The sequence below is a fragment of the Orcinus orca genome, chromosome 17 (assembly GCF_937001465.1).
Source record: "Orcinus orca chromosome 17, mOrcOrc1.1, whole genome shotgun sequence".
In the NCBI taxonomy this organism is placed as follows: domain Eukaryota; kingdom Metazoa; phylum Chordata; class Mammalia; order Artiodactyla; family Delphinidae; genus Orcinus; species Orcinus orca.
This window is the reverse complement of record NC_064575.1, coordinates 55,208,002-55,232,998: the sequence shown is the minus strand read 5'-3', so window position 1 is coordinate 55,232,998 and position 24,997 is coordinate 55,208,002. Positions and strand designations below refer to the sequence as shown.

General features: G+C 41.2%; 1 protein-coding gene across 4 annotated transcripts in view; it reads left to right on the top strand.

Moving 5' to 3' along the window:
- DPYS (dihydropyrimidinase) overlaps nucleotides 1-24,997 on the top strand; it is a 101,026-nt gene that overhangs the window by 6,169 nt on the left and 69,860 nt on the right. For 3 of the 4 annotated variants that reach the window (XM_033411267.2, XM_033411268.2, XM_033411256.2), the window contains exons 2-4: nucleotides 7,923-8,081; nucleotides 13,072-13,251; nucleotides 14,512-14,701. In XM_033411267.2, coding sequence (XP_033267158.1) covers nucleotides 7,923-8,081; nucleotides 13,072-13,251; nucleotides 14,512-14,701 — 529 coding nt within the window. The remainder of the gene's footprint in view (nucleotides 1-7,922; nucleotides 8,082-13,071; nucleotides 13,252-14,511; nucleotides 14,702-24,997) is intronic. The other variant, XM_033411269.2, reaches the window with a different exon arrangement.

Genomic DNA, 24,997 nt, shown 5'->3' with positions numbered 1-24,997 from the left:
AAGGAATTTTCAAGTTGATAGTTATGCTCCATGAATTCAGTCAACAAATCGTTCTTGGAAACCCACTACGTGCCAGGCATTATGGTTGGGGTTATAGAGATGCAAACTGTGGTCTTTGCTCGCAATGGCAGACAGACTGGAGGTATATGGGGTTCTGATTTATCTTGGCTTTAATAATAAATTATACACAGTGGACTTTTGGACTTGTAGACTTAACTTGGACAATTTGTGACTATTTTTGAGTAAACAGGTTTTGACCTGGCGTTTTCCCTTGTGCTTGGTCACCATTCCTAACTGCTGGCATCGCTGGGCTGCATTTCCAATAAGTGAGCCTCTGCCACTCCCCAGAGCCTTCTCCTCAACACCGTCTTGTGCATTTATTCAGATGTCACGTAACAGTTGAGGGAGGACACTGCAATTTTTCTGTTATGTTTCATTGCATCTAATAGAGGAATTTCACGTTATAGTGATAGTCATGAGTTCCTGAGCCCTGAGGATCTGTTCACACGTAAAAGCTTAAAATAAAACAAACCATAGTCTTTTCTTAAAAACAGGAAATTATTGGAGGCATAGATGTAGAAATAGACTGTAATTCTGTTTTGTTAAAAGTCCTGGTTAACGCTGATTAGGTAATGGGCTTGGGACAAAACTGAGCGTTCAGCTTTCAAGTGTGCTCAGAGTCTACATTCTACAGTAACATTTTCATAGAAGGATTTCAGAAACCACACAGCCAGATAAAAGTTCCCTGGACCATGCCAGTGTGCGGCCACGGTTAAGAGTCACTGGACTAGGTAGAGAGGGGACAGGGAGAGAAGAGTGTGGGTGACTTGTCTCTCTGAGGTGGAAAGGAACTCAGATCGTGCAGGGCTTTATGGGCTGTGTAATAATTGTTTTCTTCATCCTGAGAGCAGAGGGAAGTCAATAACAGATTGGAAGTGGCCCAGACTAGCTGGTCTAGTCTAGTCAGAAGATGAGGGTGGCACAGGGCAACGGAAGTGCAGATGCAGGAAGTATGGAGACTCATGGAGTATGCAGGGGAGGGGATAGGTTGCTGATGGATTGGATTTGGGGATGTAGGGAAGGGAACAGGTAGACGTCAAGGGTGCCTCTTGAGTCTTGGTTTGCACAGTGGGATGGGTGACGGTGTGATTAATGTTTCACATTTGGGGAGGCAAGGAGTGCGGAGAGGCACTGTGGAGGACATCTTTACAAAGCTGGATATGCTTCTAGAGTTGGAACGTAAACTGGGATCATGAAGTTTGTTTTCATAAGTCTTAGTGACTATGAGAAATCTGAAAATTCAGCCACGTGTTTTTCTCCCTAAGGCTCAAATGTACTGTTGGATTTCTTTTTGTTTTATTTGGGTCGAGCAGGTCCTCTGATAAATTTTAGTGAAACAAAGTTACTTGTTCTAGGATGAGCTTAGAAATGAAAATTCAGTGACACCATAAAAGGAAAGAAAATCTTTGGGATGCTTTCAATAATGATTTACAACCTAATACAGTCTTAAATAAAATCTTGTGTTCTGTCATATTATGACCCCACTTTTGGGTTAAGAGTTTATCCCAATTTATGTTCTATCACGTTTCCACCTAAGACAGCACATGCTCTTTTCCTCTCAAGAGAAGGTTTTAGACAGATTGGAAGATTTTCAAGGGAGAACAGCCAAAGTAATTAGCCAAAAGAACTGATTTATGAGCCAAGATTAGAAAAGGCAAACGCATTTTGTTTGGCTGACTGACAAATAAAGGAGAAGTCAGTCAGCAATAAATACAAAGGAAACAATTAGGTTTTGTATAAGAATATGAAAGAAATTTTCACCCTTTACTGGTTCCCCCTCCCGTAAACTCTCTTCATTCTTCAGACGTTGACCCTGGTGAACATTTTGTGAAGTGAATCTAGAAGCATCTGATGTTAAAAGCAATTCAATGAATACTGAAAATATCCAAGGTGGGCTAGGAATGAGATGTTTGGATGAGTTGGTTTGCTGGGTAAAGTTAATTATCCCATGGCTAACAAGTGTGTGAAGGCCAAGAAGCACTAATATGGGCCTTTCCTTGTAATAACTCTTTTAGGGGCGCATTATTTCAATGGCAGTTGTCGCAGTGATGAACATCACGTGAGCTTAATAAAGTTGCGTCTCATTTGTGAATTTATAATTTGATGGGACTTGTTTTGTCTTGGTATGGCTTTGGGTTTCCTAAATGCTTGATTCATTTTACCAACCTATGCCTTTCTCCAAGTAATGATTCACTGATGACCCGGGGCAACAGGCTGGAAGTCAGATCACACTAAGTGGAAGATCGGATAAGGGGGAATGGCCTGCCTAGGGTTGAGGCCCAGAGTAGGCTGAATGTAAGAGCTCCTGCTCAAAGCTGTGTCCTCCTCCATGTTCCCAGTGAGAATTCACCAGCTGTGTGACCCTGGAGAGTCATTTGACCTCTCTGAGCCTCAGTATCCTCAACTGTAAAATAAGAAAAGCAATTTCTACCTCTCGGGACCATAGCAAGGCTTCATTCAATGAGCTAATGTGTGTAAGATGCTTAACCCAGGACTGGGCATTTGAACAAGCTCTTCTTTCAAGAGGCAGATACTTCCCGGGAGGGGCAGGTCTCCTTCACAAACCTCCTGGTGTCCCCTCTAATTGGGATTACAGAACTGCAGCTCTGGCACGTGGCTCCCTGGATCCAGTGGAAAGAAGGGAACATTTCAGACCTTGAAATAATAGTCAGGGGTTTGAGATAACTTTGGGCAGCCAAGGGACCCTGGGTAACCAGAGAGAACCAAAGAGGCAGGAGGAAGAAAGAGGTTCAAAGGAGGCTGGGGCGCTGACAGTGCCCGGCCCCTGTTTGCCAGGTCCCAGGGTAGCAGCCAGGATCCCTGCGGCAGGTGGATGGATAAAGCCCCAGGGGTTTGGAAGAAGACAGGTTCCGTTATCAATCCACTGCCTAGGATTGGCCCAGGCTGTCCTGTCCCAGGCACTATAGTTTTTCTAGATCTGTTCCCGTTTTGAGGGTGAGAAGAAGGAGGAAATTAGGGAGGAGAAACAGAACGAGAAGAAACCAAAGAAGACGAGTGGCTGCTCCTTTTCTGTTCATTAGGGAGACAGAGCATCTGGGATAAATCCTTATTTATGGGCTTTTAAATGATAGCCCCAGGAATTTCAATTTGCTGTAGTTAAAAAAAAAAAAAAAAGTGGCCATTTGACCATCACATCTTCAGTCTCATAGGAGGCCCATCGAAGTTGAGCTACTTAATTTATATGGCATGTACATGCATACCTGGATTTGTATCACATATATGTAAACTCTTTATTTTTTCTTCTTTTGAAAGTTAGGCTTTGTTATAGAAAATGTAGCAACTATCGAAGAGAAAATGTAACTAGAGGAAAATTAAAAGGATCTGTAGTCACTCCACCCAGAAACAGCCAGTGGCTCAGACCTGTTTTGTTTTCTTGCTAAGGGTTGGTATGTTCTGGAGCATGTCGCCGTGGCTTCTCTCTCTCTATGGTTATTTCCCCTGACCTTGGGACCCCTCTGGCCTCCTCTGCAAGGTGACTGCCACGTCCTTCTCCTGCGTTTGAGTGTTCGTCAGCATCAGGGCTGCGTTTCTCTGTCTGTAAACACACAGAGTGGACATGTGCCCGAGCACCTCATGCTCAGGGTGTCCACAGAATTCATGCTCCCTCCAAAGACCAGATCGGCTGCCCTCCTCTGGCCCCTCATCTGCCACCTCTCAGTCACTGCAGTCAAAATCAGCTCCTGGACTCCCGTCACCCCCGCAGACAGCCAGCCACTGCCTTGCCTTCTTCTGGGAACCATTGCTTCACACATCCCAGTCATCTGTTTTTAAAGTACAGTTGGTGTACGGTAGTACGTTGGTTTCAGGTGTACAGCACAGTGAGTCAGTGTTTTTGCAGATTATACTCCATTATAGGCTATTACAAGATAATGGGTATAATTCCCTGGGCTGTACAGTGTATCCTTGTTGCTTATCTGTTCTATACATAGTTGTTTGTATCTCTTAATCCCATACTTCTAATTTGTCCCTCCCCATCTTCCTTCTCTCCTTTGATAACCACAAGTTTGTGTTCTCTACCTGTGAGTCTGTTTCTCTTTTGCGTGTACATTCTGCCCTTTACCACTTTTCTGCTGATGCTTCCTCACGGACCCTTTTCTCAGAGTTTCCCCCCTGCTGTCAACTGTTACTGAAAGCACTGGCTCTGGAGCCCAATGACCTGGGTCCAGTCTTGCCTTTGTTGTTCTCTAGCTGTGAGAGGTGGGGAGTTACTTCACGGTGCTGTTCTCAGTTTCCTCAACTCTAAAAAGGAGTTAACAGTGCGACCTGCTGCAGAGCTCATGAGATGGTGAAAGCACTTAGAACATCAGTATAGTTCCTGGCACATAATAAGCACTCACTACAAGTTAGATACTATTACCCTTATTGGCAACTGCACATTTATGTCCTAATGCTAATTCAAATCCCAGCTTCCTCTGAATTCCCAGGAGTCTTTTCCTCTTCTAGGGAGCTTATCAATTTTAACTTCCCTTTAGCAATTCCTATATCACATTTACTATGGAAGTGTACTTGCTACCTATTAATACCATCTGATTATTTTATTATAGTTGTTTGTGCCTGTTTCTGTCTCCGCCTCTAGATGGTCTGATTATTTGTGTGTGTCTGATTATTAGTGTGTCACATGGTGGAGTGACCAGGTGAACCACTGGGGGGGTCCAGTTTCTTCCATTTAGTCCCTTAGTCCTTGCTCTGTACAAGATCAAGAAATGGGCAGATCAAGAAATGGGCAGTGTCAAAACACAAGAAACCGGTGATGTTGGTTGCTTCCTGGAAGTCAGAATTGGAGGGAAGACTTTTCATTGCATTGTGTGTAACAGCCCACTCACTCCCTGTAATGGCTTACTTGGGTAGACAGTTTTTTGGTAATAATTTTATTAAGATGTAATTGATATACAATACCAGTTAGCCATTTAGAGTGTACAGTTTAACGTTCTTTCGTATGTTCACAGAGCTGTGCAACCATCACCACAATCAATTTTGGAACATTTTTATCTCCCCAGAAAGAAGCCCATACCCTTTAGATAGCACCCCAACTTTCCCCAAGCCCCCTGGCTCCAGGCAACCACTATTCTACCTACTGTCTCTATGGATTTCTCTCTTCTGGACATTTCATATAAACGGAATCATATGACATGTGACCTTTGGTGACTGGATTCTTTCACTTAGCATCGTGTTTTCAAGGTTCATCCAAGTTGTAGCAAGTGCATCAGAACCTCATTCCTTTGTATGGCCAAATAGTACTCCATTGTATGAATATACCACGTTTTGTTTATCCATTCATCAGTAGATGGGCATTTGGGTTGTTGCCGCTTTTTGATTATTATGGATAATGCTGCTCTGAATATTTGTGTACACGTTTTTGTGTGGACATGTTTTCATTTCTTTTGAGTATATACTTAGGAGTGGAATTGATGGGTCATATGGTAACTCTATGAGGAACTGCCAAACTATTTTCCACGGTGGCTGCATCATTTTATTTATATTTCTACCAGCACTGTATTTAGTTTCCCCACATCCTGCATGTGATAGACATTTAATATGGAAAGAATTGCTCTTTAAGCTTGATTTTCTAGTTCAGTAGACACTAAAAAAGTACTTTCTTCCGACACTTTAATTAACAGCACTCTTAGCAAAATGCCCTTCAGCCTCAAGGGGTACCTGTGAGAAGACATTTTAGAAGGGGGAAAGTGAGAAGGTTAATCTGCATTCAAATAAAAATATAGAGCCTAAGGAATTTTTTCTGGAATTGTCATTATACCAATAGGGATTTCTTAAGAAATGCAAATATGTATTGTTTTGCCATGCATAAGGCAATTGTTATCTAAAGATAAGGTACAGGATCCTGTATAAATAGTGAGATTTTTGAGAGCAAAAAGAGTTGGAGTGGGACCAAGTGACTTAAGGAAAAATAAAAATCCATTGCAGTAAGCAAGAACAAGGAGATAGAATGGAGCTAATGTAGCAGCTGGGACCTTGGGAGCACTCGGCATGTCTGGGGGGCCGTGAGTGGGGGGGAGGGTGACAGGGGTGCAGACCTGGGAGGGAAGCTGGTGGCACTCCCTTCTTTGTTGTAACATGACCATGTTTCTGGTGGTGAGATGAGTCAATGTATGAAAAGCGGGGAAATGCCTGATTCTAAAGCAGGGGTGCAAAGGCTCATCACTCCTTGTGGGCTGAAGCCTATGAAGCGCTTACCATGAGTCAGACACGGTATTAAGCACTTTATATACGTCACCCCAATTCAATCCTCCCAACAGCCCTATGGTTCAGGTACAATCACTGTCCTCACTTTACAGGTTAGGAATCAAAGGCACACAGAGGTTAAGAAATTGCTGTCTACACTCGCACGTTCATTGCAGCATTATTCACAATAGTCTAGATATAGATAAGTTAACGTGTCCATCTGTGAATGAGTGGATAAAGGAAATATGGTGTATGTCTACACTGGAATATTATCCAGAAAGAGGGAAGTCCTGCCATTTGTGACAAAGTGGATGGACCTTGAGGACATTGTGCTAAGTGAAGTAAGTCAGACAGAGAAACACAGATATTATATGATCTCACTTATATGTGGAATCTAAAAAAGCCAGACTCAGAGAAACCAAGAGTAGAATGGTGGTTGCCAGGGGCTGGGGACAGGGCGCATGGGGCGAATGGGGAGCTGTTGATCAAAGGACACAGCCTTCCAGTTATAAGATGAATAAGTTCTGGAGATCAAATGTGCAGAATGTACAGAACAATACTGTACAAGGAAAGAAGGAAGGAACGAATTAAGGAAGGAAGGGAAGGAGGAAGGAGGGAAGGAAGCGGTTAAGGAATTGCTCAGAGTACCATAGCTGACAAGTGCTGAATCTGAGCTGTGCCCTGGAACCAATAAGCCTCTTTGGTCGGCGCCCTTAACCAGTGCACTACTATATCCCTGCCTATGTTTTTTTTTTTTTTCACCTACATTGTCTGAACACAGCAGTTAAAAACACATTTAACCATCTTTAAATCTTAGTTTAAATGAAATCAAAGTCAGTAATTAGTCAATGATTTAATAACTTAATAGTTTTTAATCCAGTTGTAATGTAACATAGTGTAATATGCCAGGGGAAATAGAAGCTTCGAGGCAGATGGTGCAAGGCCTTGTAGATCATGTTAAAAAGATTCCATGCTATTCCAGAGGCAGTGAGAAGCATTCAGTTTTAAGTCTTGGAGTCAAGGGGTCACGTCTGTGCTTTGGAATTTCCCCCTAATTGCAAAAAGGGGTTTGCATTGGAGGAAGTAAGAGCAAAACTGGGGACATAAAGATCAAGCTGAGGGGTGACATTAAGACCAGAGCATTGGAGATGGATTAGAGGGGACAGCTGAGAATTAAGGAAAGGTTAAGGAGTCACCAGTTGGTTGTGGGGAATGAGGGTCAGGTGGGAATCACGTGAGTCTCCCAGGATTCTGTGTGGAACACAGTGTAGTTAGAGATACAGTTCACCAAGATTGATTCTAATGAAGTGGATTGTACAATGATGTTTTCTTGAGAAGAAAAATGTTTGAATCTTCTCCGTTTTTCCATTTTGGTTTTACTTTACAGCCTTCACTATTTTCTTTGGTCAAAGCCGTTTTCATTTCATCAGACGTGTCATTCTTTTTGCAGAAGCAATTCCAGCTCTTTTAATACTTCAGACTTTAATTTATGGAACATCTATTCATGTCTCTCTAGATCTTTTAAACAGGCAGCATCTTTGTGCAATTTCCCGGACCCATCAAGTTTGCCCAAGTGCTTGCGAATGCCTGTTGTTCAAGGGGATAAATGACTCAGCTAGAAAACTGATGGCTAACCTGTTGAAACTCTTTTGTGATTGCAGGCTGCCCTGGCAGGCGGCACCACCATGATCATTGATTTTGCCATTCCTCACAAAGGCCACTCCCTCATCGAGGCCTTCGAGACCTGGCGAAGCTGGGCTGATCCCAAAGTCTGCTGTGACTACAGCCTTCATGTGGCGGTGACATGGTGGAGCGAGCAGGTGAACCACTGGGGGTCCAGTTTCTTCCATTTAGTCCTTTAGTCCTTGTTCTGTGCAAAGGTCAAGGAACAGGCAATGTCAAAACGTAAGAAACTGGTGATGTTGGTGGCTTCCTGGAAGTCAGGGTTGGAGGGAAGACTTTTCACTGCATACTCTTTTGTACCGTTTGAATTTTAAATCATGTGAGGTATTATCAACTTAGAAAACTAAAAAAAAAATTAAGGCGTATGAAAGTGGTAGGATAAATCCCTTATACTCATTCACAAAAGACTTTCCTAATACTTAATTCATGAATTGTAAATGCTTTAAATGTAATTTTTTTTAAGTACTGGACTTCTCAACTTAACAATACAGGACACTTTTAAGCAGTGTTTTCCCACAGATCGAACCTTCAGTCACAAATGTTTTTAATATCTGGGAAAAAACCAAGGAAGGGACAGACTGGGAATGTGTTCAAGGCCTTCTCCTAGCTGTGCGCGAACCTGGTGCCCTGCTAACATCAACACCTGGTCAAAGCATTTCAAAACAGCTTACACAGCCTTCCGTAGCTGCTAGTGATTTAGGTCATGGCAGAAATGATAACATGATTCAGACAGAAAAGACAGTTTTGAGAGATGTTAAAATATGTTTATTTTTGTTCCCGTGAAAACATGTGTGTGTACTTTGGAAGGAACTTTGACTTGTGGTTTAAATCAATAACATGTTTTTCCACATTGAACTTAATTCAGAACTCGTTTTGCCAGAAAGGGCTCATGGGATGGCTTTATTTGAAGTTACCATGTAACTTATGTCCCTCCTTCCTCCCAAAATTTGGACTGTAGACACCAAGTTAATATAAAACAAGTAATCAGTCTTTAACAGATAGTTCAGCAAACGTAATAGCAAGGTTTATAGTCCAGAGAAAAAGTTAATTTTTCCCCAGAAACGCCATTCTAAATGAGGCATCTGATCTCTTTCGTGCTTTTAGGGTCTTCCTACCTTCCTACCTTCCTTCTTCCCTCCCTCCGTCCTGTCCTTCCTCTCTATCTCCCTTCCTCCTTTCCCTTCTCCCTTCCTCCTTTCCTCCCTCTCTTGTTTTATAAGATAGAGCAAAGGTGAAGATGTTTGCCCTTACCAGTGTTCCTCACACTTTAATATGCACATGATTACCTGGTGAATATTGTTAAAACACAGATTATGTTCAGTAAGTGTATTACTTTGCTAGGGCTGCTGCAACAAAGAACTACAAACTGGGTGGCTGAAACAGCAGAAGTGTACTGTCTCACAGTTCCGGAGGCTAAAAGTCTGAGATCAAGGTGTTGGCAGTGTTGATTCCTTCCGAGGGCTGTAAGGAAGAATCTCTTTCAGGCCTCTCACCAGCTTCTGGTGGTTTCCTGACAATCTCTGGTATTCTTTGATTTGAAGGAGCATCACCTGAATTTCTGCCATCATCTTTACATGATGTTCTCTGTGTGTGTGTGTGTGTGTGTGTGTCTGTGTCTAAATTTCCCCTTTTAACAAAGACACCAATCTTATTGGATTATGGTCCACCCTGCTGACCTCATCTTAATTACATCTGCAATGCCCCTATTTCCAAATGTTGACCTGAAACAAACAGACTGCTGGGTATTTCTCCAGCAAAGATGGGTTTATTTGGGATCAGCAGAGAATTGCAGTTCAGGGTCTGCAAGCTTGGCGAGCCACGTGCAAGTCCCCGCAGGGCAAGGGAAGGAGCAGGCTTTCCTCGAGGGGGAAAGGAAGCTGGGGGGGCTGTAGTAAACAAAGAGTCCGTGACATTTCATTGGCTGAGTCCTTGCCAAGAAAGGAGTCTTTTTTTTTTTTCCCTGTGTTGACATGCAGGTGTGAGAGCTCCCCCTTCTGGTCTCCCGACATCCGCTTAATTGAGGTTTCTATTTATTAATTTTTTACGCAAGCGAGGTCACATTTGGTACTGGGGGTTAGGACTTCAACATATGAATCTGGGGGGGACACAGTCAACCCATCACAGTAGGTCTGGGGCAGGGCCTGAGGTTCTGCATTTCTAACAAGCTCCCAGGTGATGCTGATGGTGCGAGAGCGATACAGTCTAGTGAGACTTACCCGTGGATACGGATGTGGATGGCAGGGATGTTTAACGAGGCCACCTTCAGAAAGGCTCTTCCACTCAGGGAGTAATAGGTATTTCATCTGAGCAATGCAGATCATAACTCCCTTTGGGAACCCCATCGTGTGAATATTCCAACAACGTCTAAAGCAATTTTTTTCTGACTATAAAACTAATAGACTCATGGTAGAAAATATGAACTTATAAAGAAGCTTAAAAAAATGAGGCACACTATCGCAAGTCCTGCCCTTGCTGTCGTCGCTTAATGGATCTTGGAACCCATTCCATCATTTCAGTGATGCCATTCTCAGCATTTTGGTGTTTGCCGTTCCTTTTCATGCATTTATTCATCCAACAAAAAGCTACTGAGTGGCCACTATGGACCAGGCACTATTCTAGGATATAGCAATGGACAAACTGTACAAAGGCCCTGCTCTTACGGGGTGGAAATTCTAGAGGAGGAGGCAGGCCATCAACAAGTAGCTATATTATATGCCAGGTGATAAAGCGCTATGGAGGAAAGTAAGGAAAACTAGTAAAGGAATAAATAGTGGTGGAAGTGAGTAACTTAACATGTGATATTGTCATTTTTAAAACTTTGCTGATTCAGTAGGGAAAAATTGCGTTGTTTTATTTTGTACTTTTTTTTAAATAAATTTATTTGTTTATTTATGGTTGCGTCGGGTCTTTGTTGCTACACGCGGGCTTTCTCTACTTCTGGTGAGCGGGGGCTACTCTTCATTGCTGTGTGTGGGCTTCTCATTGCAGTGGCTTCTCCTGTTGTGGAGCACAGACTCTAGGCACGTGGGCTTCAGTAGTTGTGGCTCGCAGGCTCAGTAGTTGTGGCTCGTGGGCTCTAGAGCACAGGCTCAGCAGTTGTGGCGCACAGGCCTAGTTGCTCCGTGGCATGTGGGATCTTCCTGGATCGAACCCATGTCCCCCGCATTGGCAGGTGGATTCCTAACCACTGTGCCACCAGGGAAGTCCCTATTTTATACTTTTTAATCAGTAGGAAAGTTAACATTTTTTCCATGTTTATTAGTCATTTGTATTTACTGTTTGAACTGTAACATTTTTTACCTAGAATGTTAAGGTTTTTCTTATCAAGTAGAAACAGCAATAACTCTTTTTAAATTTTTTCTTAACTAAGAGCTATAATCCTATGTCTGTTATATATTTTTATGTTTTGTCATATATTTTTGTTTTATATTTTATGTTATATATATGTATGTGTGTGTGTGGTTTTTTTTTTTTAACATGTAGAAATTCAAGCAATTTTATTTGATCGTGTTCTGACTTTTCCTTTGAAGTTTTTAGTCTTTGTTGAGACTAGAATTGGACCTGCAAGGGCAATTACTAAGCTAGTTTTGATCTTAACTTGTCCCTTACCGTTGGTGTGACATTGCGATTTATAATAAGAAATGCATATCTGGTCTCCGTCCCCATTTCTGGCACAGAGCTCCTAAAACCCTTGGAATTTCCTAAGTGATGACAGCAACAAAGGTGTCTTTTATTATGGTAAAGAGGTGATTTTTAGACCCCACCTAAAGATGGGGACTGATTGCCCCAGGAGTCAACTGTATTATTAGAGGGTTGAAAATTTCAGTCCCACCCAGCTGACCTGGAGGGGAGGGGAGAGGGGCTGGAGGCTGGATCAGTCGCCAGTGGCCAATGCTTTAATCAATCATGACTGTGTAATTGAGCCTCCGCCACAACCTAAAAGGATAGGATTTGGAGAGCTTCCAGGATGCTGACCGATTGGAGATTTGGGGAGAGTGGCGCTCTCAGAGAGGGCATTCAAGCCCCGTGCCCTTTCCCCATTCCTTGCCCTAGGACATACCTCTTCCATCCAGATGTTCATCTATATCCTTTATCGTATCCTTTTATCATAAGGTGGTGATCCAGTAAGTAAAATGTTTCTCTGAGTTCTGTGAACCGCTTTAGCAAATTAATTGAATCCGAGGAGGGGGTTGTGGGAAGCTCTCACTTATAGCCAGTTGGTCAGAAGTGTAGGTGACAACCTGGACACCCCATAGCACTGAACCCTTAACTTGTGGAACACAGTGCAGTCTACCTGTGGTGCAGGTAGATAGTGTGAAAATTGAGTTTAATTGTAGGATACCCCCCAGCTGGTGTCTGGAGAGCCGCTTGGTGAGGTGGGGAACCTCCCCACCTCCACACATTGGAATCGGTGATGAGAACCTTTTAGTTGGCAACCCAGAAGGCTCCTGAGGCTTCTGACAGGTCCAGAGTCACTCCACTCCCAGGAGCTGCCAGTGGCTCAGTCTGCATCTTCCACTACCCGCATCTCTGAACTCATCCTGTAGGTTTCAGATTTGACCCCAAACCCTTACTTCAGATTAGCTCTGATTCATTCTAGAGACACAATTGCCTCTGTTGCTGCCAGTGGCTTCGTTTTCATGTTCTAGAATAATTTCTTCTCATCAGGAGATAGATGCTGAGAATTTCATAAAGTATAACAGTGAAGTATTTGGGGGAAATACTATTAACTGTTTCATGATTTAAAGTATTGTAGGGACTTACTTCCCTGGTGGTCCAATGGCTAAGACTCTGCGCTCCCAATGCAGGGAGCCTGGGTTCGATCCCTGGTCAGGGAACTAGATCCCACATGCCGCAACTAAAGATCCCGCCTGCCGCAACTAAGACCCAGAGCAGCCAAAATAAATAAATAATGTTTAAAAATAAAAGTATCGTAACAACAGCAATTCATCAGATGAAATGAGGTCTAACCTAGGGGAAAGATCAAGACCTTCATTACATTTTTCTGGAGTCCAACTGATGTCCTTATTTTACTTCACTTTCTTCTGAATGCAAGAATTTGGAGAATGCTGATATTATCTTTAAATTAAAGAGTGACATTCTGCTGTGGGTTTTGTGCCATTTTAGGTTAAAGAAGAAATGAAAATCCTTACCCAAGATAAAGGTGTGAACTCCTTCAAGACGTTTATGGCCTATAGAGATCTGTACATGCTGAGAGATGTGGAGCTGTACAAGGTCTTCTCCTGGTGCAAGGAAATTGGAGCCATTGCTGAAGTTCATGCAGAAAATGGAGACCTAATTGCAGAGGTAAGTAACTGCCTTCCAGAGCTTCCACAGAAATGAAAATGGCCATAACTTAGGGTGAGGACGACTGGCCCCAGGTAGGTAAATTCCTTTAATGGATTGGAAGAAAGGAAATTCAGAAACTGATTTTATGTGGCTTGGAAACGCTTGACTTGAATTACTTGCTGTCCGGCTCTGAGTTTTTTGCAGGTGGCATATGTATTGGAATGAGGAGTTCCCTTTTTCAGATCAGTTATTAGATCTCAGACAAGGTTTATTCTAAAAACACAAATATTTTTCTTTGTGGCCCCAGCATTTTTTTTTTTTTTTTAGGTAGCTCAAGCTGCTGGTTCAAAATGCCAAAGTGTGGACATCGGTGAAATCTGATGAGTAAAGCAGTGCATTAGGTAGCTGTTTAAAGCCCCATTCTTTTCAGAAACTGGGTATTAAAATGTGCTGTGGAGGAATCTAGATGATATTTCTCACGTTAATTCCGTTATTAATGCCCAAAGGGTACACCATCTGCAAGATTTAAAGAGCTGTCTCGTACCCTTTATATTAGCTGATCTTTCTGTCTCCCTGGGCTCAGTTCCCATTAAAGTCAGTGAGATGGAGGCCCCGTGGCCAGGATGGGGGGAGGGCGGTGGGCAGGGGGGTTGATAAGAGGAAAGCATGAGCTGTAAGCTCAAGCACACGAGGTTTAAACTGGACTCTTCCGCGTCCTAGCTGTGTGACACCAGGCGAGTCATTTTGACACTCTGAGTCTTGACTTCCAGACTTTTTTGTAAGGAAGGAATAACCCTTTTGGAGAGGGGAAATACTGGTCTAATATCACTCCGTGGATCGGGGAAGAAGGCAATGAAGAGAATGAATCAGTAAAACATAGAACTAACTACATAATCGCATGAGTTGCTTCATCAAGGATATAATATGGGGGACTAGAATACTTTGTTTTATTATATTTTGTTCTGAACCAATAAAAAGTCTTAAATATGGACACTACTTTTCAAAGACTGTGATTAGAACAGACCTCATATCTTTGTCACCTTTTCAATCAAAATAATTTGATTGTGAAATATGTATATGAAAAATTAACATATGCTTTGAGAGTAGTAGATTATTTTTACCCAAAACACACACTGTCTACGCACACATTCACACACACCTATACCTGATAGATCTAAAATAAAAGCCTGGCAGTGCATTCGTTTCACAACATAATTGTAGGAGTTGTCGTTAGTAAACCTTTCTCACCGGTGTGTATGTTCCTGCTGCCTTTTTTAGGGAGCAAAGAAGATGTTGGCTTTGGGGATAACGGGTCCTGAGGGCCATGAGCTGGGCCGCCCAGAAGCGGTGGAGGCGGAAGCCACGCTGAGAGCCATCACCATAGCCGGCGCCGTGAACTGCCCTCTGTGCGTTGTGCACGTGATGAGCAAGTCCGCAGCAAGGGTGATAGCAGATGCCAGGAGGGATGGTAATTCCTGAACTGTAGCCTCGCTTACAACTAGTACTGTTAGCTAAAGTGTAAGGTAAAATAACGCCAACCCCTGCTCTTGGTTATCAGAAAGTTGCCCATGAATTCCCACAGCTTTTCTTTCTTTTTTATTTTGAATTTTATTTTTTTATACAGAAGGTTCCTATTACGTTTTATACATATTGGTGTATATATGTCAATCCCAATCCCAACGTTTCTTCCTCCCTTTTTATTAGCATCCTTTCTGTGTTCTCGCAGCCTTACACGTCTGTCTGTTTCTGCCCTCTTCAGCCGCAAGCCCCGCCCTTCACACCACTAACTGCCAACTCTCCAGTGAACTTTACAGAAGCTTCCCTGGCTCTTAGGCACCTCCACTAGCCCTTCCAGTACCTGAATCAGGGTCAGGCAGGGCACACAGTAGGTGCTCCACAAATTTCTTTTGAATCGAATTGATTCATCTCACAGCAACGTGATTGTTGGCGCGATTGAAGCAATTATCCAAATAGTGTTTTTATGACAATTATTTTAAGATTTTTAAAGCAAAGTTATGTTTACTCCAAATTGCTTAATTGCCTCACTCCGATAGTGTAATTTTATGTGTAAACAGTCATCTTAAAAGAAGGAGAAAATCTCCTATTTTTGATAAGAATTGAACATGGAAATAATTTTATTCATTAGCCTGTACTGGGAAAGGAAGAATGAAAGACAAATGAGGTGTGTTTTATTCAGTAGTTTAGACCCTCCTGGGATGTGGTAGTCGTTTCTATCTCTCACTTTTAGGAACCCGGATAATCAGAAGTAGTTGTGTAAATCATCCTGGCTGTTTGTTTTTTTAACCTGAAACTGGCTGCATTTTTATAACATCGATCTTAAAAACTATGAAAATAGATTTGGCATGTCTGTAATTGACACTAAAATAATTTTTTTCAAAATTGCTTCTTGTTGCTTGAGTTTCAATAAGGATTTTGTGCAAGCTAAATGCATTTTTAAATGTAATATATCAGTATCGTGTATTGAGTCACCTCAGTTTCACAGAGGAGTTAATAAGGTCTTACTACCAGCCATTTCTGGTTGCTTTTTTTCCCCACCTATAGTATAATTTCAGTATAAAAGAGCACACCACTTCAAAAAGAATGTGTACTTCAATTTTTAAGTTATAGCTTTAGGTTTTGCCACCAGATGGCGCTGTTGCTAGCTCTGTGAAATTGGTTTTCTCTATGTGCTTTGCAAGTGGTGTACCGTGTCCCATAGCCTGTCAGTCAGGTCCGTAACGTCAGAATATGGTTTAACAAACAGCAAAATCAGCAGAAATGGTCAATCTTAACCCACCAGCAATCTGTGATTTTGCCAGTTCTGTCAGGAAAGTTTCTCGATTTGAGTATTTATTTTGCATTGGGATAGAATTCCATTAGCAGCGGAGTAAGTCTAGGGAAGGTTTTAGAATGTAAATCGTAGGCAGAAAACTATTAAAATTAAATATGAATATTTTAATTTTATTTTAAATTATTTTTAAATATAATTTTATATTTTGAATATGGAAAACACTTACCTGGCCCAAAAGTCAAAGTGATATATTAAAAGATATATTCTCAAAAAAAAAAATAAAAGCTATATTCTCAGAGATATCTTGCTTCCTTCCCTAGCTTCTTCATCACATACCCATAAGTAATTATTTTTATTAATTTATTTCTGGCCTACCCTGTAGTGTTTCTCTTTATGAAAAAGGAACATATGTATATTCTTATTTCTCTTTCTTTCCTACTTGAAAGGTGAAATCCATAGTGTGCTGTATCTTGTTTTTTCCTGCTTGAAAATATGTCCTGAAGGTCAGCTCATATTAGGTATAGAGAGCGTCCTCATTCTTGTTTACAGGTGCAGAGGATGCCACTGTATTTGTTCAACTAGTCTCTAATTATGGATATTTGGGTCGTTTCCAGTCTTTAGCTGTTACAAATAAAACCACAGTGATGTCCTTTGCCTATGCTATTTCATATTTGTGGAAGGTGTATTAGTCTCCTATTACTGCTGTAACAAATTACAGCAAACCTAATGGCTTAAAGCAACACAAATTTATTATCTTACAGCTCTGGAGGTCGGAAGTCTGCAGTCGGTCACACTGGGCTGAAACCAAGGTGTTAGCAGAGCTGTGTTCCTTCTGGAGGCTCTAGGGGGTATGCCCTTCCTTGCCTTCTCTGGCTTCTAGAGACCACCTACATTCCTTGCTTCCTGTCTCCCTTCCTCCATTTTCACAGCCAGCAATGGTGGATGGAGAACATTGCATTATCCTGATCTCTCTTCTACTTTAAGGGTCCTTGGATGACATTGAACCCACCTAATTAATTCAGGATAATCTCCCTATCTCAAGATCCTTAATTTACTCACATCGGTGAAGTCCCTTCTGCCAAGTAGGGCTAACATATTCACAGGTTATGGGGACATCTTTGGGGCGCCATTATTCTGTCTCCCACAAAAGCGTAGCCTCAGGGAAGAGTCCTAGAAATGAGAACCTGGAAATGGTTCAAAGGGCAAGTGCATATCTACTTTTTGGACGTTGCTAAATCCCTTTGCAAAGAGGTTGTAAACATGAAATACTTAAAACGTCAGCCCAGATGCTCTAGTTGAGTCAGATTTACCGTAATAACACTTGTGAAAATACTCTAATGTGCAGTCGTCAGAGGCAGCAGAGGTCCAGAATAAATTAGCACGAGAGATTGTTCCATCGCTGGCATGTGACCTCTCACAGGTGGTCAAGCAGTGTCAGTCCATTCACATGGTGACTGCATCAGCTAATCCAAGGGCAGGTCCGTGGGGAGTACAGAGTGACAAGAGCTGGTGGACACACTGAGCTTTTACAGAAGATTACTCTGTATGCATTTATTTTTTTAAAGTTATTTTTAAAATTTATTATTTATTTATTTAATTAGGCTGCATTGGGTCTTCGTTGCGGTGCGCGGGCTTCTCATTGTGGTGGCTTCTCATTGTGGCACACGGGCTCTAGGCACAGGGGCTTCGGTAGTTGCAGCACGCTGGCTCAGCAGCTGTGGCATGCAGGCCCTAGAGAGTGTGGGCTTCAGTAGTTGTGGCTCGTGGGCTCTAGAGCACAGGCTCAATAGTTGTGGCACACAGGCTTAGTTGCTCCGTGGCATGTGGGATCTTCCCGGACCAGGGATCGAACCTGTGTCCCCTGCATTGGCAGGTGGATTCTTAACCATTGCACCACCAAGGAAGTCCCATGTATGCATTTATTATCTAATGTAATTTCTGAACATAAAAGAGCAAGATACATCGATTCATTGTTATCTTGTTTAAAGAAGAAAAAATTCAGCCTTATAGATTTGTAATATGAACATCTGTAAATACCTTTGCCAGCCCATTCCATCATCTAGGGCCTTGCCACTCCGAGTGTGGTCCCTGGAACACAGTGCTGCATCCCGTGAGAGCTCGTTAGCAATGCAGGTCCTTGGACCCCATCCCAGATGCACTGAATCAGAATGTCCCCTTATAACTAGAACCCCAGGTGATTCCTATGCGTATTGAATTTGAGACTCACTGCCCAAGGAGGCACAAAAGATACCCAATTAGTAATTGTCTCTATTGTAGTTGCCTAGCAATTCAATGCTCTTATTACCTTGGATTTTATTGTTCAATTGCCAACTATATACCCTTCAGAGATAGCGACCTGAGGGTTAATGATTATAACAACTAACTTTGTTGAGTGCTTAATATGTGCTTGGCACATATTTTAGTATATCTTTTATCTCATTTCAAGTTTTGTTATATATTATCTCACCACTGCATTGTAATATACAATATTTTTTTAAATTGTCATAACAATCTTTCAAGCTAAATTTTATCACTGTTTTGTGACTGATGAAATTGAGGCTTGGGAAAGTTTGGTAAATTAAGCCCAAGATCACTTTACTAGTACGTCCTAAACCTGAAATTCAAGTCTATCCAACTCCAAAGCCCATATTTTTTATTACCCTCCACTCTGTTCCAGAAGAAATCAGTTTACAGAGTTGGGAAATGCAGATACCAAGTTTATATTTAATTGGTTTTGTTTATTGGCCTTACATTTTTAACAAATTTATTTAAAATATTGCCATCATTTTGTTATTTTTTTATCATTGTTAAAAGAAGAAAACATTCCAGAAATGGAAATGATCAAGAATGTATTAAGTGAAGAGTAAACATCTTCTCTCTCTCTCAGCTCAGTCCTTGGAACTAGCAATTTTTAACCATGTCTATTTTTTTGGTGGTTTCCTTCAAATTTCTAAACCATAAATTTGTAAGCAATGACATAAATTTTTGACAGTATCACTTGACTCTGAGTGATGAAAAAAGAACAGTCTAGCCTACATAAATCTTACCTCTCACCTCCTGAGTTTTGTTAGTAGTAAATGTTCACTTCAGGTAATATTACTTAAATTTATGTGTTTTGGCTATTTTTTTGTGTGTGGTATCTCTTTATTCTCTACTAGGCTGAAAAGGAATTGAGAGGCCCAGCATCACCCTCTCTGCCCCCTCCTGACTTCTTTCAGCTGTATTATTATCTTTACATGGACAGGAGTTACAGCATTTTCAGTTGGCTCTAGGACTAGAATCAGGTCTTCCAAGCTTTGTCTATAGGTTAGGTCTAAAATTTAGAACTTATAAAGTAAGATTGTGGATATATTCTTCTTGGTAGAAACAATTCAAGAGAAGAGAACCTCAGAGGAATTTATATCACTAACTTGAGAGTGAAAGCTAATGTCATTTAACTCTTGGAGAGGCCAGGTGTCAAGGTGAAGTGGGTTTCCTTTCCTACACTCCCATAAGATTAACAGCATGCCTTATTTTTTTAGTTTGCTACATATTTAGACCATTATTGTCTTGTCTTTTTTTTGGCTTGGAATTTTTCCAATTAGCTCTTTTTAATATAGGTTCGGAAAAGAAACATGTACACCTCCTTTACTATATCATGAAGATTTTCTAGCTTCTACCTCATACCTTCTATTGAATGGAATCAGCTTCTGTTGAAATGAATCAGCCCTTCTTGCAGAGATATTTTTTTAAGAGGAGAATCTTTTGGCTTTCTGCTTTATGTTTATACTTTCCAAGCTGTAGAGATGCCATCCTTGGATTTCTTTTCACAGAATCCTAGGTTGGATATACTGTTTCTTGGTTCCCATCTCTCCCCTTTTCTTGAATCACTGTGAAGATTCTCGTGTGATTTTTTAAAAAAATATTTATTTAGTTAGTTATTTCGCTGCATCAGGTCTTAGTTGCTGTGGCACACGGGCTCCAGAGTGCTCGGGCTTAGTTGCCCCGCAGCATGTGGGATCTTAGTTCCCTGTGTCCCCTGCCTTGGAAGGCAGATTCTTAACCACTGGGCCACCAGGGAAGTCCCTCTCATGTGAGTTTTAAAGGAAGAGTGTTAGAAGGTAAATTTTCTGATTCTTTGTCCTCAAGCTTGTTTGCAACTTGAACGGACATAGAATTCTAGGTTCAGAGTTATTTCCTTGTGAATTATAAGGGCACCATTTCATTCCCTTCTGGCGTCTAGTGTTACTGTTACGTAGACAAATGCCAATAAAATTCATGTCCTTTTGTCACTCTTTTCACCATCTGGAAGATTTTTATATTTTCTCTTCATTTTAGACTTCCAGAATTTATATTAAGACTATGTTTAGCGGTAGGATTTTAAAAATTCACCTTCATGTTCAGATGTCTGTTTAATCTGAAGGCTGATCTTTGATTCTGAACATTTTTCTTCTATTATTTCCTTCATATTAATTTTCTCTGTTCCTCTCTTGGAACTCCACTAGAAGACCTCTTGAACTAAGCCTCCATGTCCTTTAACTACTTTCACCTTTAAAAAACCCTGATTTTTGCTCTATATTTTAGGAAAGGATTTTGTTTACTTCTTCTTTCCTTCTAATAAACTTTCATTTTGGTAATCATATATTTATTTCCAAGAAAACACTTTTCCTTCAATGGATGAGATCTTTTTGACCTCATTAGAATACTAACAGAGATTTTTTTTTTTTTAAATTCTGTTTTCTGGATCATCTTGTTTCTTGCTGAGTCAATTTTTCAGTTTTTTTTTTAAACATCTTGGCCCTTCTTTTTATGTTGTTTGTTTTTTCTTTAAGTGTCTGGTGATCTTGGGCTGTCTGTATTCATGACTGGACAGTTCAGGTGATTAGAGTAGGGAGCTGGTGTGGATCCCCCTCTGCTGGTGAGTAGGCCCCGCCCCCAAATGAGAGCACCAACAGTGAGACTGTGAACTTTGTGAATGTAAATGGGGCGTGGTTACTGGTGAGCTTCGGTTTTCAGGTGAGCTTCACTCTGTAGCATCAGCACCACCTTAGAAAGCTTTATTCCCCAGGCAGAGGGCGGGATGAGGGCTAACTGCCCCAACTCATCCCCTTCCCCGCAGCAGGAGGAATGTCTGTCATGACCCTTCTGCTCGTTTGAGTTCAAGCTGTAGCTGCCTCTACTTTCCTTAATAAGCATTGCCATCCCATCTGCTTTCTGTCTTCCTACAATCTGTCATAACCTCTGGTCGGCCGTGGTTCCTCTTTTATTCTCAGCACCGTTTTGGATTTTGTTCATCTGTTGTACATCTTCACCGGGGTTTGATGTGAACTGGAAAGCCAGAGACGGGAATGCATGTTCAGTCCATCAGCTTTCTTTCAAAGCCTGCGGTTTCCCTACCATGATATTTCCTTTTAGCGTTCAGCACCTGCAATAAAAAGTGAAAAGCAGGTTACAGGGAAAAGAAGAAAGCTTTCACGTGCAAGCCATGGAGAGCTGAGTTGCCTTTGACCGTTTGCAAGGAATTTCAATTTCATGCTTATTTCAAGTCTCAGTTAATCTAAGTTGAGTAACTAGGTTAGTTCCCATCTTTACTGTGAGAAGCCACTTTTGCAAAAATGAGGCAAGTGAATCAGAAGGCTGTCCCTAGAGTGTTATCCTTTTCTTCCAGAAGCAGAATCCCCCCTCCCTTGCTCCATACCCCCAGTATAAAGTTGGACAAACCAGCTGAAATTGTATCTCATATAGAAGTTCCCACCTACCACTCTTAGACCTCTCTCACTCACTGTACTCTAGTCTTTGTGCAGATAGTATATGTGTCCATATATGTCATTTGTTTCAGTGACAGAGGTACTTTTTACTTTGGTTTGAATAGCTTTGGGTATCGATGTTCCTTTTCTGCCGTGTATTGACCTATGGAATTAATAGTGTTTAAAAAGACATATTGTTCACCTCTCCTTCCCACCTCCCAGTAGAACTTGCATGCACGTGGATTCATTATTTTTCTGGTGCTTTGCTTAGAGTGGTGGCAGTTTCTCCCAGCAGCTTACTTGCTGCTCTCTTCGGTGTATATCTGTTATCATAAATTTGTTTACCAATTAATGACTGAAATTTTCAATACTGTTTTTTAGTTCCCTGTTTAACTTGTTTTAATTTACCTTAATAAAACTCATTCTATTTTACATCCATATTCGTGTCTTCAGGGTATAAATATGACTGTCACTTGAACTTATTAATAACATGTTTTCTTTATGCTTTTCATAAAAAACCAAGTTATTGGACACCTAATATGTGCTTGGCACTGTGCTTTTGGCATTGGATTTGCAAAAATGATTAAGATAACTTTGGTTCTCAGGTAGCTTCCAGTGAACTGGGCTACATGATGGTTGGGGGTTTTTCGTTTGCTTTGCTTTGCTTTGGTTTTGGTTTTGCATGTTGTAGAAAGCTTTATTTTCCAGGCTTATTGCTGTAAAATATAAACTTCTCTTACAGGGAGGTTTAGATGTCCTAGTTTCCATTTTATTTAAACTCTGCCCCCTGCCCCCCCAGCGTATTTCTCTTGTATTTGGGGACTAACAGGGAGAAAGGGCCACACAGAGGCCACTCTCTGCCCATGTGGTCACACTGCCCCCTGCTTGTTGGTGCTGAATAGAGAAAACCAAATCTCACACAAGTACGATGAGCTGATGCTTGGTAACCAGTACTTTTCCTAAGAAAGGGTTGATGTGTGCCCGAGTTAAGGTGGATTTGAATCTCAGGTTTCCTTTTTCTTTCTTGTGCATGAACATCCAAACATCCCTTGTCCTTTAAATTTAGAACAAGATGATTTACCTTATGTCCAACTGCAAAGCAGTTCAAGACTGCCCATTTTAAAAGATTGAAAAAAAAAGAAGAAGAAGAACTGTGTAACCATAAGGAAACTAACATTTGTAGAATGTATTTGTTTGCTGCTCTAACAAAGTACCACAGACTGGGTGGTTTAAAACAATGGAAATTAATTTTCTCACAATCCTGGAGGATAGAAGTTCAAGGCCTAAGTGTTGGCAACATTGGTTTACCTGTGGGCACTGAAGGAAGGAGGCGTGCGCTCCAGACCTCTCTCCTTGGCTTGGAAGGGCTGTCTCCTCCTTGTGTCTTCACATTGTCTTCCCTCTGTGTGTGTGTGTGTGTCCGTCCAGATTTCCTCTCCTTATAAGGACCCCAGTTGTATTGAATGAGGGCTCACTTCTAATGACCTTATTTTAACCTAATTACCTCTTTTAAGGACCCCAGTCGTATTGAATGAGGGCTCACTTCTAATGACCTCATTTTAACCTAATTACCTCTTTAAAGCGCCCTATCTCCAAATACAATCACATTCTGAGATCCTGGGGGTTAGGACTTTAACATGTGAATTTTGACAAGGGACACAATTCAGCTCATAACATGAAGTGACTCCAGGATCCCAGGAAGATGCTAGATATTTTCGTATATGTTAAGTTGTTTGATCCTCACAAAATTGCCACACTAGAGGGACGTTACGATCCCATTTCATAGATGAGAAAAACTGAGACCAAGAGCAATGACTCATCATGCACAAGGTCACCAACTAAAAGCAAAATCGGGATTTGAACCTGAATCTGTGTGACCTACTTTATTATGCTGCTTCTACGTATTTTCCTTCTCAATTATTTTCTTTCGTTGTAAGTGTAATATTTTGAACCCAGACGAAGCCCAGGAAGGTTCTACTTTATCCTTCTAGCCGGGAGAAATTATTTTTATAAAAGCGTTTGGCCTTCTGTTTGGCAGCCGGTGCTTCCACTCCGGGGCACCTATGCCAGCTTCTCTGCATCTTTCAACCTTTTCTAAAAGATCTCATGACTTGATTAAATGCTGCTCCCAAATTCAGACAAGATGTTAACATCTGCTCTATCACTTTCATCTAATAAACAATGGGCTGTCTGTTCAGGGATTGGGGGTAGTTTTGGTTGGTTGGACATGTTTCACTATTTGGAAATCGTAACAGTCTCTCAGAGAGCAGAACTCCTTTAACTGGGAGATTGCATCATAAGTGAAGGTTTTTTTTTGGTTTTGAGCTAAATGATGGAGAAAGAAGGAGAGAACACGTATGGGGAGACAGGATACAACATAATGTGAAACTGGCTGAGACAGTGGGAGGATATTAATGATGGATATGTACTATCTGCCAGGAGTTGCTGAAATCGTCTGGTCTCGAATGTAATCAGGAGAGTATCAGGCTAGGACAGATCTAGGACTTTTCATTACTAACCTGTTAAATGTAGTAAATCAAACCAGTAAGTGAAATTGGAAAATTGCTTAACCACATCCACAGATCTTATGGTTGACTTTTAAAAATAACATCCTCTTTACCAAGAAATGAAAAATGATACTTTTCCTACTAACATACTGCATATGTATGGTATGTTACCAGTATACTAGGATTCTAATTCTAATGTACCACTCACTACCCCTGTGTCATAGACAAATTAGTCTTATTGAGTGTCAGTTTCTTTGTCTGTCAAACCAGTGTTTGGGTTGCCATGAAGGTCAAGTAAGATATATGACCTTCAAGCTGTATTTGCAAACTCTAGAGTGCTATACATACATTAGATATGTTTATTACTACTTTATTTCTGGCCCAAATCTAACAGAACCCACCGTTATGCTGAATTAATCTAGTTTGATTCTTCAATTTATGTATTATCTAGGCCCCTTGTTTTCTTTTTACAGTTTGCATGCTGTTTAGTCCTTTGAAAAATGTCTTAGAACCATTGTGAAATACAGGGAAGAATAGTTAGGAATTTTTACTTTTTTATTTTTTCATTTTTTTAAGTACTTACAGGTAAATTAATGGGGAGACAGTTGAAAATAACCCTGTTAACGAAGAGCTTGTTGTATATACCAAAAAAGTGGCACGTCATATTGTAAAGGTGCTAAACCCTTCCAAGGAAATTACCTGTCATCTGGTTTCAAAACAGTCCTGGCAGACTCCTGGTA